Genomic DNA, 13,373 nt, shown 5'->3' on the forward strand with positions numbered 1-13,373 from the left:
ACGGGTAGGCCACAAGTTTTCCCCTAGGGAAAACGAGTGTCGGACCCGTTTTCCCTAGGGGGAAAACGGGTTCTGGACCCGTTTTTCCCTAGAAAAAACGGTTCTGACAACCGTTTTTTCTAGGAAAAAACGGGTACACCACCCGTTTTCGCAAAATTCAACAAAAAAAATATTTCGTTTTTTATTTCAATTCGTTTAATTTCAATTGTTTTAGGATTAGTTGCTTACCTCGTCTTCGAAATCGTCCTTCTCCGGAGTTTTGGAATCCATTTTTCCTGAAATCAGCGACTAGCCACGAGAAGCCACGAGCTAGAGAGAATTTGAGATTTTCCAATGAAAAATGAGAAGGGCGATATTGTCCAAAAGGGTGCGACAATAAACGAAAAGGGTGCGACGAATAGCAAAACCCTAAAAATTTGGCCCGAATTAATGAAAAGTCCAAACCCATGATATAGATGAGTTTCAAAAAAAAAAAAAAAAGAAAGATAACTTTTCTCCCTAACCTAAACTAAAACCCTGCCTAGTACCCCCAGTTTTTCTTTCTCTTCTGTAAGAGAAGGATTCAAAGCTGAGACTACCTTGTGCCGACCCCTTTAAACCGCCGTCGGACTTAGCAGTGTCGCGTCGTCCCTCGAACCACCGGTCCGTCGCCGATCTGCCTGTCAGCCGCCGTCTTCGTCGTCGTCCGCTCACCTGCCACCGACTCGTCGTCATTGCCTTCCGCCAGCTCCGTCGCAGTGGTTCGTTTTCTTCTAACTCTATATACATGTCCTTGATTTTCATTTAGATCTATTTTTGTTTTATGACTGATTTATTTTTTTTTGTTTAAAGCTTAAACTAATCAATTAAAGGGGTCTTCATTTTATCTTGATTTAGTTCCTTTTCTTAATTTTTTTTATAACACCAAACCTTGTATTATAAAGCAGAAAAAATAATATCATTTTGAATACAAGCTGAAATATAAACAGGGAAATCTTCGATATGCCAAATGAGAAAGTGAGGGCATTCAAACAGCTAATCATGTGCTACTATATTTGCTTGACATCTCTGTATGAATTCAATTGAGAGAAAAACACATGGAACCTCTAAAATGTCTTCAATAATTATCCCTAACTAGTTTGTTAAAGCAAGATTACCTTTAATCAATTGTATCGTAGAAACTGAGTCAGATGTTTCTACATCAGATGCAACCAAGTATGGAATCCACAATCACGAATAATAGGTAAAGAATAAAGAATCGCCAATAATTATGCATGTATAGCTGAATTGTAGAATTAATTGGTAGACCGCCCGATAATGAGACCAAACCAAAACAATCATGAACCACCAATTCAAAACACCCCGCTGATGTTTTTTTTTAATTTGATGTGATCTATTCCGTTTGTTTTATTTGGATTTATGGTTTCAATATTTGCCTCAACTAATAGAGTTACACGCGGTGTGGAATAGTTCTTTATTTCGGTATAAATACATTGAATTCAATTTCTCACCATTTTTACGGGTAAATTACATACGTGGTGTACAACCTTTACCCATAATCACACTTTGGTGTACAACCAAAATTTTGTTACACTAAACTATACAACCTTCTAGTGACCTCCCACTAAAGTGTACAGCCGGTAAAAATGACCGGTCAACGCAAGTCAACGTTGCTACATCAGCATTTTGACCACTTTAAAAGTCAAAAATTCACATCCCTAATATGGAATTATTAAAATACCCTCATCCCTTCCAAATTGAAAAAAATAGAACCCACTCCATTTCTCTCTCTAACTCTTCTCTCTCTCTAAAAAGAATATTTACATTTGACATGTCTATTAAAATTCTATAACTTGTCATTATTGGAACATTAATTACAGCTACTACTGTACATCGTTTTTCTTAAAAATTGGGAGAAAAGGTTTGTTTCCTATCCCATGCGTTAAATCAACCTCAGCTCAGTCTGCATCGAACAACCTAACATCCTTCATCTCAGTATCTAAAAGAAAATCTTCCTTCTACACAAGAAAAATTAAATGTTGAATCATCCAAACGTAGATCGGATTGATTAAAAATAGGGATAAAGGTCCAAATTTACTTTAACATCAGTAAAGTTTTATTCTTATTCACTCATGCACTCTCGAACTGACTTAGGAAAGCTATATTATGGAGAGAGAGGTTAGAGAGAGAAAGAAATTTGAAGTTTCCTACAAAGATTTGATGGTATTGATTTTATGGAGAGAGAATTCAAAGAGAGAGAGAGGTTAGAGAGAGAAAGAAATAGAGGGAAGAAGATGAAGATATGGAGAGATAGGGGTATAGAAGTAATTTTATATTAAGTGGTTGAATTTTTTTTTTATTTTTTGACCGGTCAAAGCTGAGGTGGCGCGCTGACTGAGCATTGACCGTCATTTTTACCTGTTGTACACTTTAGTGGGTGGTCACTAAAAGGTTGTATACACCAAAGTGTGATTACGGATAAAGGTTATACACCACATATGTAATTTACCCCATTTCTAGAGATCAATCCTTTCAAATCACCTTTTTAATTTTCTAACACAATCTTTTCCACTCCCCCTCCCCCGCACAAACTCTTCACTTCTTCATACATCGTTTTCACTTCCATACACAAGCTCTCAACTTCTGCATACATCCTTTTCACTTTTCCATAAACCTACCCAATAAATAAAATTAATTACACTTTCTTCTTCATTCAAACTTTTCATATTTAACACCATTAACATCCACATGTCTCACACTCTACACCATTTTAACTGTTACCAATATCCTTCTAACTTTTTTTTTTTTCTTTTGTTTAACAATTATCGTGATAGAATATGGAAAGGGAAGGAAAGAGTGCCAAGGTTCCGACCAAGAAAACCGACCGAAAGGAAGCGACACGCTTAGCACGAGAGCAAGCCGAATCAAACGTCCAACCACAAACTTTGCGTGCCACTGCCATCTCTAGGAAGGTGGGAGCGCCATTTGCTATCCTCAACGAAGACGAGGCGAAGCGGTTCGAAGACGTTTCACGTTCCCCATGCCAACCTTTTTGCTACTTTGACAAGGAGTTCTTAATTGAAAAAGATTTGTTGGTTCCATTCATGGCGAAACTTGAGAGTCTCGGTTGGAAAGACATGGCCAATGCCCGTACCCTGGTCTACCCATCACTTGTAGAAGAATTTTACACATCCTTAACGGGTACGGATGAAGATAATGAACGGTGGTTACACTTTAGATTGGCGGGGAGACCTTTCTCCAAAGACTCCAAATGGGTGAAGGACACATTAAAATGTCAAAAGACGAATGGGGAATGCAAATGGCCCCCGGGTCATACACCGGAGCAGTTTTGGAAACAAATCACCGGGAGTGACAACTTCAACCTCTCTAATTTGAGGTCTAGTATGATTCGGGATCCAATCCTTTACCTTTTGTACAAATTTGTTGCTTATATGTTTTGTGGCAAGGCCGAGACAAATAAGGTGAACGAGAGGGAACTCCACGCCCTCTTTTGTAGCGAAAACGACATTGAGTGTGATATTGTGTTCATTGTGGAGGAATCAATGAAAGCAATGAATAAAAAGAAGAGGTCGGGACTTGGTTCAGGCCATTGGGTAACTATTTTTGCGGAAAAATTGTTGCCAAATGTTTCTTTTGTAGGTTTGGCATCTCTCAGCCCGAAACCCATTGGTGCATCATTGCTAAAGGGGTTGAAATTGGGAGAAGCGGGTTCATCTAGCCAAGCACCCGAACCACAACACGAGGAAAACGGTGAGGAGCATAGAGAGGAGGAGGCCGCCGGAGGTAGTGTTGGGGGAGCACCCCAAGGCATGTACCAAGAGGCAGATTTCAACCAACATCCGGGCTTCCTCCAAATTTTGGCTCACCTCGACACGATTGAGGCCCACAATGCGGAGTCCCGTCAATTGATACAAAGGGGCTATGACTTGGCACAACAAAGCTACGAGATGGCCCAACGGAACGACGAGGCGGCAAATCGAAATACACTCATGCTCCAACAACTACTCGATAATCAAGCACAAGATCGTGCTAATGCCCAAGCATTTTACGCTAACTTTGATTGCTTTGCTCAAAGCTATAGCAATCAATTCGGGTTTGATTGGCCGCCACCGCGGCCACCACCACCACAGTGATGCATAGAAGGAAATAGAGGCTTTAGATTGTTAATGTTAGGACTTTAGCAGATAAGGACAACAAAAATATCTCTCTCTTAGTTAGGATGGAGCTTCGGATTGTTAATGTTAAGGAAATTGGGCGACCGAGGGAGGGAGAGGGCTTCGAATTGTTATATTACACACTCTTAACTTACTAACTTATATACATGTACATACCAATTTTCGTATGGAAATATTTAATTTCTACTTTCTTCCTCTCTTTTTAAAAAAAGAATTTTCTTCCTCTATTTATATTTGCTTCTTTCCGCTTGGATAAATTCATTGCGTTGTTGCTATGCTTGTGTATGCTTTCTGAATATTGTAAACGTTTGTCGTTCAAGGGCTGCTTTCTGAATATTGTAAATTTTTTTAGCATGGATATTGTGGAATTGCATGTTCATATGAACTCATGTTGAAGTAAATATCATCGTTCAAATCAGAATGAAGAGCTAAATTTAATAGTATATTCGCTCCACAAAATCTGAATGATTAACATTCTCACTGGTTACAAACATGTCAAATGTTAATACAGTTACAAACAGTTTGTCTAAATGCATGAAAAACTAAAGGGATGCTTGAATTCTTTTATGCCTTTCACACTATCATCAAGGGTACCCTTTTCTTTCTCTTATTGGAATCATTCTTAGAAGAATCATTGGTTGAAACCTTCGCATTATAAAAAAAATTGGCATTTAGTGTAAAGGAAAAAGAAAATAAAATACCTCGCAGTTGAAGTAACTGCGAAACAGATGATAAAACTGTGAAAACAATTGTCTTCGCAGTGTATGAGACTGCGAAGGTATTCCTCCATTTAATTGCTTTCACAGTCATGAAAACCTTCTGCAGTGGAAGCAACATTGAAGGAAATTCAAATGACTGCGAAACTATTACGCTGTTGCAATAAGAGGATTTCTAACACATTAAATCACGCAAATACATCCCAAAATAAGTTTGCAATGCATGAACATGCTAACGGTATAAATTATTAGGCTACACGTACAAAATAGCACCAATATAGGCTTAACGTTTAAAAAATGATACTCCCTTCATTCCCTTATATAAGTCATTCTAGCATATTTCACATAAATTAATAAATATATTGGTTAACTAAAAAATTCTCTCTCATATCACTAGTGGAAAATAAGCATTGTGTAAATTAAAAAACACATGTACTAGTAGGGAGTACCAATTTAGGTATTGTTAACGGAACATGACACATATTAATCCGTTAAGTTCTATCAATTAACGGAATAATATATATGACATGTTACTTTCCATTATTGAGGTCTAAATTGATATTTTTTAAATATTTAAGCTATATTGATGCAGTTAAGTCTAAATTGTCACTTGAAGGACAGACCTACTTTATCCCTTTTATAATGGTTAACAATCATGCTCTTGTTTTGATTTTGTCACTATTTATTTTGCAGTGTTAGCCCTGACAGTAATGACAATTTAATTCACCCTCGAATCGGGGGAATGACGTGCAGCTCCCTGCTCTGTTGCCATTGCTAAGTGTACCTAAATACATATCATTATCACCGATGGGAGGAGGAACTTTCAAACGGTGCTAGTCTGTTTCATCCCGTTAGGCATTTGGCCAAAAATCTGATGCCAACATAAGACTGCTGCTATTGAGCACTTTCACCAAAAACTTGGTCTGCGTTTCCTACTTCAATGGGCAAAGCTGATTACAAGCTCCTTCTCTCCTGCCCAGCTGCTCTCTCACCTTCTCAGGTTCACCTTTTGCCTCCTTCCATCACAAACTCATTCGTATGCACACAGTATGCTGTTGATTATTCTGATTTGCATTCTTTATTGTGGAATTAAGGTATCCGTTGTTTTTGATCGATCATACGATAGAATTCCGCATTCTGACATTGAATTAGAAAACGCAATTTCCACGGTGAGTAAATTATCTCCGCTGGATACTAAATCGTTATTGAATTAGCGCTGCTTTAATATATATTTCTAATTTCAATACAATTAGCACAATTTGATATCATTTGCATTTCAATTGCCTTTTTTTTCCCTTTTAGTTATTAGATTTTAAAGAAATGGAATTTTGAAAATTGACGCCATGGCCCTGTTAAAGTAGTTTATTATGTTGATTAGGTTCAATTTTCTGGGTTTAACATCAAGTGAAGTGAGTATTAGAATCGTGCGTTTTCAGTCTGTAATTAACAATGGTTTGGTGCTCTTTTGGTTTCATAAATATTGAAGTAGATTTGGGAACAAAGAGCTCGGAAGAATACATCATTGTACAATGGAAGAAAGTTCCGGGTATGTTGACCTCGTTGGCTTTCAATTTTGTTTCAAATATTTATTTTGACAAAGTACATATTGGACTACCTTCAATCCTAAAATTCTTAAGGTTGGAGATTTTGTGTTTCTTCTTTTTGTTCGTTTGTTTGATTTTTTTTTCTTTCTTATTTACGTTATGACCCGCTTTGCAATTACTTCATTTGGCCAAGAATATGAGCATTAAATCTGTGCAAGTACTTCATTTAATCTGTGCAGTTATTTTCATTTTGCTAGAGCAAAGAAACTTTCAGATTGCAATGCCTAGTCTTAGTTTTCATGTAACATGATTGCCGCTATCAATGCGCGTACTCAAATTAGGTGCATGTGGTATAATCTTCATTATACTAGTCCCACAGATCTTTAAAAGGTCTGCATTGTCCTCAATGGTTAAGATTGTACAGAGATTAAAAATTGATGATATTGAGCATTTAATCACTAGAGTGCTTCTACACAAGTAAATCTACCTATTCAGTTGAGGCATTTGATGCAAGAGACGTGAGTGAATTAATATTTTATCTTTTGATGTCCAAAAGCTTATCCTCCAAACAATTATGCACATTTTTCTTATGAATTGAAATTGCTTATCAGTTGTCTTGTCCAATAATTTGACAGTATGGAGGGTATAATTTGCCTGGTGGAGTTGGAGCTAACCAAGATTGTCATGTATGCCTTCAGCTTGGTTTGACGGATTATAGGTCTCTCCTTTTCTCTCATTAATGATGATGCCTGTTCGTTGGTGTCATCTAAGGAATTTGTAAATACTGGCTTTTTTGAGAAAACTAAATTGAATATAGATTGAATGAGATTAGAACTAGTTAAATGTTTTCAATATCTTTTACTTTGTCTCGCTCAAGTTACTTCTTAATTATTGCTGGATATTCTGACCTCTGCCTTGCATTTTTACAATTCGAAATTGAACTGTATGCCTATGAAGGTCACTACATATTATGCTTCACGGTTACATAGTAAGAGGATGCTAAATGCAAGATTGTTAAAGAAGTCTTTGATTCACCATAATTTTAGCTAGATTTTTGCATCATTTTATCAATTTTAATAGGTAGAATATTTTCATATATTAACGTCAACAGTGGATGTCATTATCAATATTTCCATTCACTCTGTTTGATTTGAAGCTTCTTCTCTGTTTTCTTCTAAATTAATCTAGTGTGCCTGTGAAATAAAGGATTGAAGAAGATTTTATCTTTTATCCAGGACTTTTGTGGGGACAAACCTAAATCCTATGTGGGAAAAGTTTATTGCTCCATCAGAAGGTATTTTTGACATATTCCACATGTTAATATCATAAGCAAATTTTTTATTTGTTTGCTTGTCTCTCTATTATCTCATACTTCATTTTTGCTTCTATAACCATGCTAAACATATGTGTCTTCCATGTTCAGAATTTTAGGTTTTTGTTTTCTGAAATGACCAGAGTACATGAAGGATTTTTTTGGAGATATTTTTGTTAGTGGATTCGTAGAGGATCATGATGAAAACTGCTAGTTGAAATTTGTACATTTATGGTTTGATGAATATCTATTTAAGATAATACCAAATGTCATGGGACCGACATATAGGATTATTTGGTTACGTGGGGCACGTTCAAGCAAGCTAACCAAGGATTGACTCACGAAATTTACAAGTCACACAAGCCATCAGTTGATGCAAGGCCTCAAGGGCCATAGACACTTAGTTGGTCAGGATTCTTACAATAAGAACAAGAATATTCAAGCCTTATTTCCAACTAATTGGTGTTTTCCGTATATGGAATTTTCTTTTCCATTCATTCTTGTTTACTTGAGATCTAAAATAATCTTTTCATTTTCAACATCCTATTAATCTTTCTCTTCCTCTACCCTTCGTGGCTAAATTGAACTTTGATTTCTCACATTTACAACACGTGAGCATTCGTAGGCCGGCATTGAACACGTCCAAATTACCTCACATACACTCTCATTCTTCATCTTATCCATCCATGTGTACCTACATATCCATCTCAGCAATCGTCGCCATTGCTACTCTCATTTTGTTAATATTTTTTCTTCTTACTTCTGACATTCACTTCCATGAAGCATTACTAATCGAATAGTTGTTCCATAAAATTTTCCTTTTAGTTCTTTTGACATTTTTTTTTTGTCTCCTAACACTCAGTAATGCTCTCTCCATTTCAACCATTCTACTTTAATCTTATGACTAATATCCTCTTCAATATCTCCTAAGTACGTACTTGAGTTGTTGAGCATCTATATTAAGCATTTTTTTTTTTTTTTTTTGAGAATGAGCATCTATACTAAGCTTAGTAGTTCTCAATTTAAACTTTATATGTATAGTATCTGTTCTACTCAACTTTAACCTTTCTCTTCTGTGGTACCTCACCGGAATTCCAGTTTCCTATTCAATTTCTCCTTAGTCTCACCTATAGGAATATATCATTTGTGAATAGCATGCAGCAAGGTACCATATCTAGTATGTGCTTGGTAAACTCATTTTTTACTATGGTAAAAAGGTAAGGACTCAAAGGAAATCCTTTATGTAATCTAATGGTTATAGAGACTTTCTTGATTCCTCACTTGCGGTTAACACGTATGAAGCATCGGTAATTCTAAGTGATTGACGTACGAGTGTCGGACACTTCGAGGACATGGACACGCGCAGGACATGCCAAATAAGTGTCCCCTTCTTTTTGTTTTTGGAAAAAAGAATATGGGACACTTCGGGTGCACTTTGTGGACACGGATTCTGAGTGAATTATGTAAAATATAGGGTTGATATGTGAAAGAAATAAAATAAAACCCTAAATTAACTTAGCAACTACCAACCCTTTTACTATGTGAAAAAAAGAAACTAAAAGTTAAAGCCTTAACTACCGTCTTCCAATTTAGATAGGAAAACTCTTGCTTACCCCTTGATCAAATCAGCCCCTTTGATTGACAATTTTAGTTTCACATGTTAAAAACTCCTTACCAAGCACATTAGATCGATAATATCATTACCGTTCTGTCACGATTATTAGAGTAATTAAGGGGAGTACTTTAGGTATTATTTAGGTTGTTAATTATCTTGTTAATTAGTGTTTGATTGCTCAAATAGTTGTTATTTTAGAATGGTTTTACAGCTGTAAAAGCTGTACTATTCCAGCTGTAGGGATTTGTAACTGCTGCCACATCAGCAGTGGTTATTCCTATATAGAGTCATCCTTTTGTTATGTACGGCATTATCAGAAAATTATCAATGAAGTTTATCTTCCTTCCTTCTTTCTCTCTTCTTCTTCCCTAATTCTCTGTTCTACCTTATTTTCTATTCTTCTGCTTCCTTAAACCCTATTTCTTCTCTAATCTCTAGAGTCAGAAATTCTAATCCTGACATTGGCATCAGAGAAAGCTTTCCTCCGCCCATGGAAGACTTTGAACATCAAATAGAACGTTACCGCTTGGAGTTTCACGAGCGGCAACAACGGTTTGATGAACAATGGGAACTGCTTCGCAAGAAGCAACAAGAGAAAGATGAACAAGTCTGCAAATCATTATCAAACTTGGTTCAATCGATTCGAGAATTTCGAAGAGTTACAGATCCTTCTTCAGTTGCACCCCAACTGTTTGATGAAATTCCTGAGAGGAAATTGGAGGTGGCAGATTCCTATTTGCAAGATAAAACAGATGCACCCCAACTGTTTGATGAAATTCCTGAGAGGAATTTGGAGTTGGCAGGTTCCTATTTGCAAGATAAAACAAAGAAAATGGTGGAGCACACTACTATAGATGCAAATCAAGGTCAGTTTGACAATCTTACTGACTCTTATTTCATTAACCAGTGGAAACCTAAAAACCGATATGAATCAAGATTATATCAAACCATAGATTTCTATAAGCCTGCTACGTTTCAGAACATTCATCTCAAGGATGTGAGTGAGACTCCTAAGCCCAATCCTACATTCATATCTCCCCTTGTTCCAAAGCAATGGCCCCAAACTAACCATTCCTACCACAAAACCTCAACCCAAAAGACCCCAAACAACCTAGAACCTCACCCCAGTTTCATATCACCAATCATCACTTCACCTTGGACCCAAAACACCCCAAACAATCTGAAACCTAACCAAATCCTTAGAAATCCAATGACTACATATTCCTCAACTGTTTCTGGCATGAATTCAGCAATAAATGGTGTTATTCATGAAAAAAATCGACGTCTGCCAACAGAGAAGTATCGCAAAAGAAATCAAGCTATTCCATCCCGTGTAAAGGGTGCTATTGTGATTGGGAGGTATGAGTTTCAGCCCCAACAAATTAAGACAAGAGAGCCGCAACAACAGCTACAAATGCAGCAGTTGCAACGAAGGGACCCTACCTCTTACTGGGTCTATCAATACAAGGGATCCTAAGGACATCAAAAGGAAGACCAACTTGGACCCATCTCAGAAGAGTTCACATATGGATTCTTCATGCATCTATGCACAATCAATTTTACATTCCAAGTCTGGATTATGTGACATCCCAGTTAACTGTTACATTCTTGGGGACAAGAATGGCTTAAAGGGCGGAGCAATTCCATTGGTGAAGCTAATGGATGAGGTCTCAGGAGCCGTTAGCATCTTAGTGATTCCATGGTTCATACTTCAACACTATATCTTTATTGAAGTTTTTTTTCACAGGGAAATACATCAAGCACTAATGGAGATAGGGGATAAAGACCCTTATTTTGTTGGTTTGACTTCCAAGATCATAAATGCAAGATTAGGAGCTGAGCTTTCTAAAAAATGTAGAGAGCTGGCCATGCACTTTGAGAATCAAGTGATTAGTGGTGGTGTGCTTGCATATACCCTTTTGGGCGTTGATTATGGTGAAGGTAGTGGAGGTTGTGCACTCCTAAAAGTTGAGCTGCGTAGACGATGGAATGATGCAATGCTTCCTTATTGGGTTTTTGACATGACAATGAGGAGTGTTGGAAATGCTCTTCGGGAACCTTTTGCTGATCCGTTGTATCTCCAATACATATGGAGTCTTGATTATATCGTTGCCTTGCTCGTTGCACTTAATGGTTCTTCAATGGATAGGACTTACTTAGGTATCACCATTGGGAAGCTTGTTTGTTTAACTCACTGTGCTGGAGCATTCCCAACAGATCAGAGCACTATTGATGACTTCTGTCAACATGTCCTTAAATGTTCTACATCTGATGACTGTCATTTGTTGTCATTTTATCACGGAGGGACATTAAAACAAACAGGATTGAGTCATTTTTCACCTATTAGTGGTTACCATGCTGGAAGAGACATGACATTGACTTTGAATGTTGCACGGTTCAAGTACCCTCCACATTGTGTTCTTGTACAACTTTTTTGGCAAGCTATGCATAAAGTTGATGAGACAACTATGCAACACAGAGGACTTATGCTTATATCAAGACCTCACGTTGAGCCGGGGTGCTTAATACCATGAGCTGCGGACATGAGAGTTGGGCTAGTGTTGCAAAGTATTTAGTGGATGAGGGTCCTCTTCTCTTAAAGTTAGGAGACGTGAAAGACATCTCCAACTTGTTCTATGTAGTTTTTACATCTCTCCCATCATATTTTGGAGAATTTATTACGAGGGTTGCAGAAATTCGGAGACAAGAAGATAGTGGTATAAGTGTAAGCCAAGAGGAAAGGGGAAAGCTTGCTATCAAGGAACAAATGTTAAAACAGGTGCAAGAAGCTAGACTTTTTAAACATGCAGCTGGATTTCTGTCTTTAGCAAATTCATGTTGCAGTGACATGCCAATTCTGAGTCAAGAAGATGATCTTCCTCGTATTGTTGCTAGCGTCTGTTGTCAAGGGGCAAAGATTTTGGCAGGGAAGTCTGGCTCTTCAAGCTGTAGTAAAACGTGCAAGAGATGCATAACGACCAATGGAGACAAACACGTTCCTTTGCTTGTGTTTCATACTACTTGTTTTGGGCTCTTTCTCATCTCAGAGATCATTATATGGCTCTCCTATGGGAAGAAGATTTATAACAAATCATCATGGTTGTTATGGAAATCCTGCCTTTGTTGGTGTGTCGAATCCTCGATGTCACTTGGAAGGACTGGTCTCCAAACTTTCTACATTCTTGGGGACAAGAATGTTCTTAAGGAGGGGGTATTGTCACGATTATTAGAGTAATTAAGGGGAGTACTTTAGGTATTATTTAGGTTGTTAATTATCTTGTTAATTAGTGTTTGATTGCTCAAATAGTTGTTATTTTAGAATGGTTTTACAGCTGTAAAAGCTGTACTATTCCAGCTGTAGGGATTTGTAACTGCTGCCACATCAGCAGTGGTTATTCCTATATAGAGTCATCCTTTTGTTATGTACGGCATTATCAGAAAATTATCAATGAAGTTTATCTTCCTTCCTTCTTTCTCTCTTCTTCTTCCCTAATTCTCTGTTCTACCTTATTTTCTATTCTTCTGCTTCCTTAAACCCTATTTCTTCTCTAATCTCTAGAGTCAGAAATTCTAATCCTGACACGTTCATCACTCTTTCTTCCGATTTCAAGTTTCAACTCAGAGTCTTTTAAAGTTTCATTACTAATGTAATATATATTTATATAAAATTTGGTGTGCCCTAACTGCACATGTATCTCATATTTTTTAAAAATGTCTTCCATACCTATATGAGTATTCGTGTCAGTGTCTTAGGTTAACACTGATTCATATTCCATTATACATGTTGACAAGAATGATCTTCTTCTCCTGTCCTACAAAAGAACCTCTCTTTGGTACTTCATGTAAGCTTTCTCAAGGTGAGTTACAACTATATGTAGGTCCTTTCTCGAGTGTTTGTACTTTTCTGTTACTTCATACTTGGAATACAACTTTCGTAGTTCACCTTTCAACTATGTTGCGCCGAAACTCTTCTTCCTTAGTATTTCCTCGTTTCATATCTGTTTACATTAT

At 37.1% G+C, this 13,373-nt stretch overlaps 1 protein-coding gene and 1 pseudogene across 3 annotated transcripts in view; both read left to right on the top strand.

Annotated features, from left to right (window-relative positions):
* The first annotated feature begins 493 nt into the window (after window positions 1-493).
* Window positions 494-13,373, top strand: part of LOC136222155 (nudix hydrolase 9) — a 34,284-nt gene continuing 21,404 nt past the window's right edge. Inside the window, exons 1-7 of one of the 3 annotated variants that reach the window (XM_066009663.1) lie at window positions 495-740; window positions 2,814-3,376; window positions 5,585-5,891; window positions 5,986-6,060; window positions 6,381-6,437; window positions 7,071-7,153; window positions 7,671-7,729. In XM_066009663.1, the coding sequence (XP_065865735.1) occupies window positions 5,832-5,891; window positions 5,986-6,060; window positions 6,381-6,437; window positions 7,071-7,153; window positions 7,671-7,729 (334 nt within the window). In that variant the 5' untranslated portion in view covers window positions 495-740; window positions 2,814-3,376; window positions 5,585-5,831. Of the gene's footprint in view, window positions 741-2,813; window positions 4,352-5,584; window positions 5,892-5,985; window positions 6,061-6,380; window positions 6,438-7,070; window positions 7,154-7,670; window positions 7,730-13,373 lie in introns of those variants that run through there. The other 2 variants (XM_066009662.1, XM_066009661.1) reach the window with 2 other exon arrangements.
* On the top strand, window positions 10,218-12,936 carry LOC136224025 (uncharacterized; annotated as a pseudogene).

The sequence above is a fragment of the Euphorbia lathyris genome, chromosome 3 (assembly GCF_963576675.1).
Source record: "Euphorbia lathyris chromosome 3, ddEupLath1.1, whole genome shotgun sequence".
Lineage (NCBI taxonomy): Eukaryota > Viridiplantae > Streptophyta > Magnoliopsida > Malpighiales > Euphorbiaceae > Euphorbia > Euphorbia lathyris.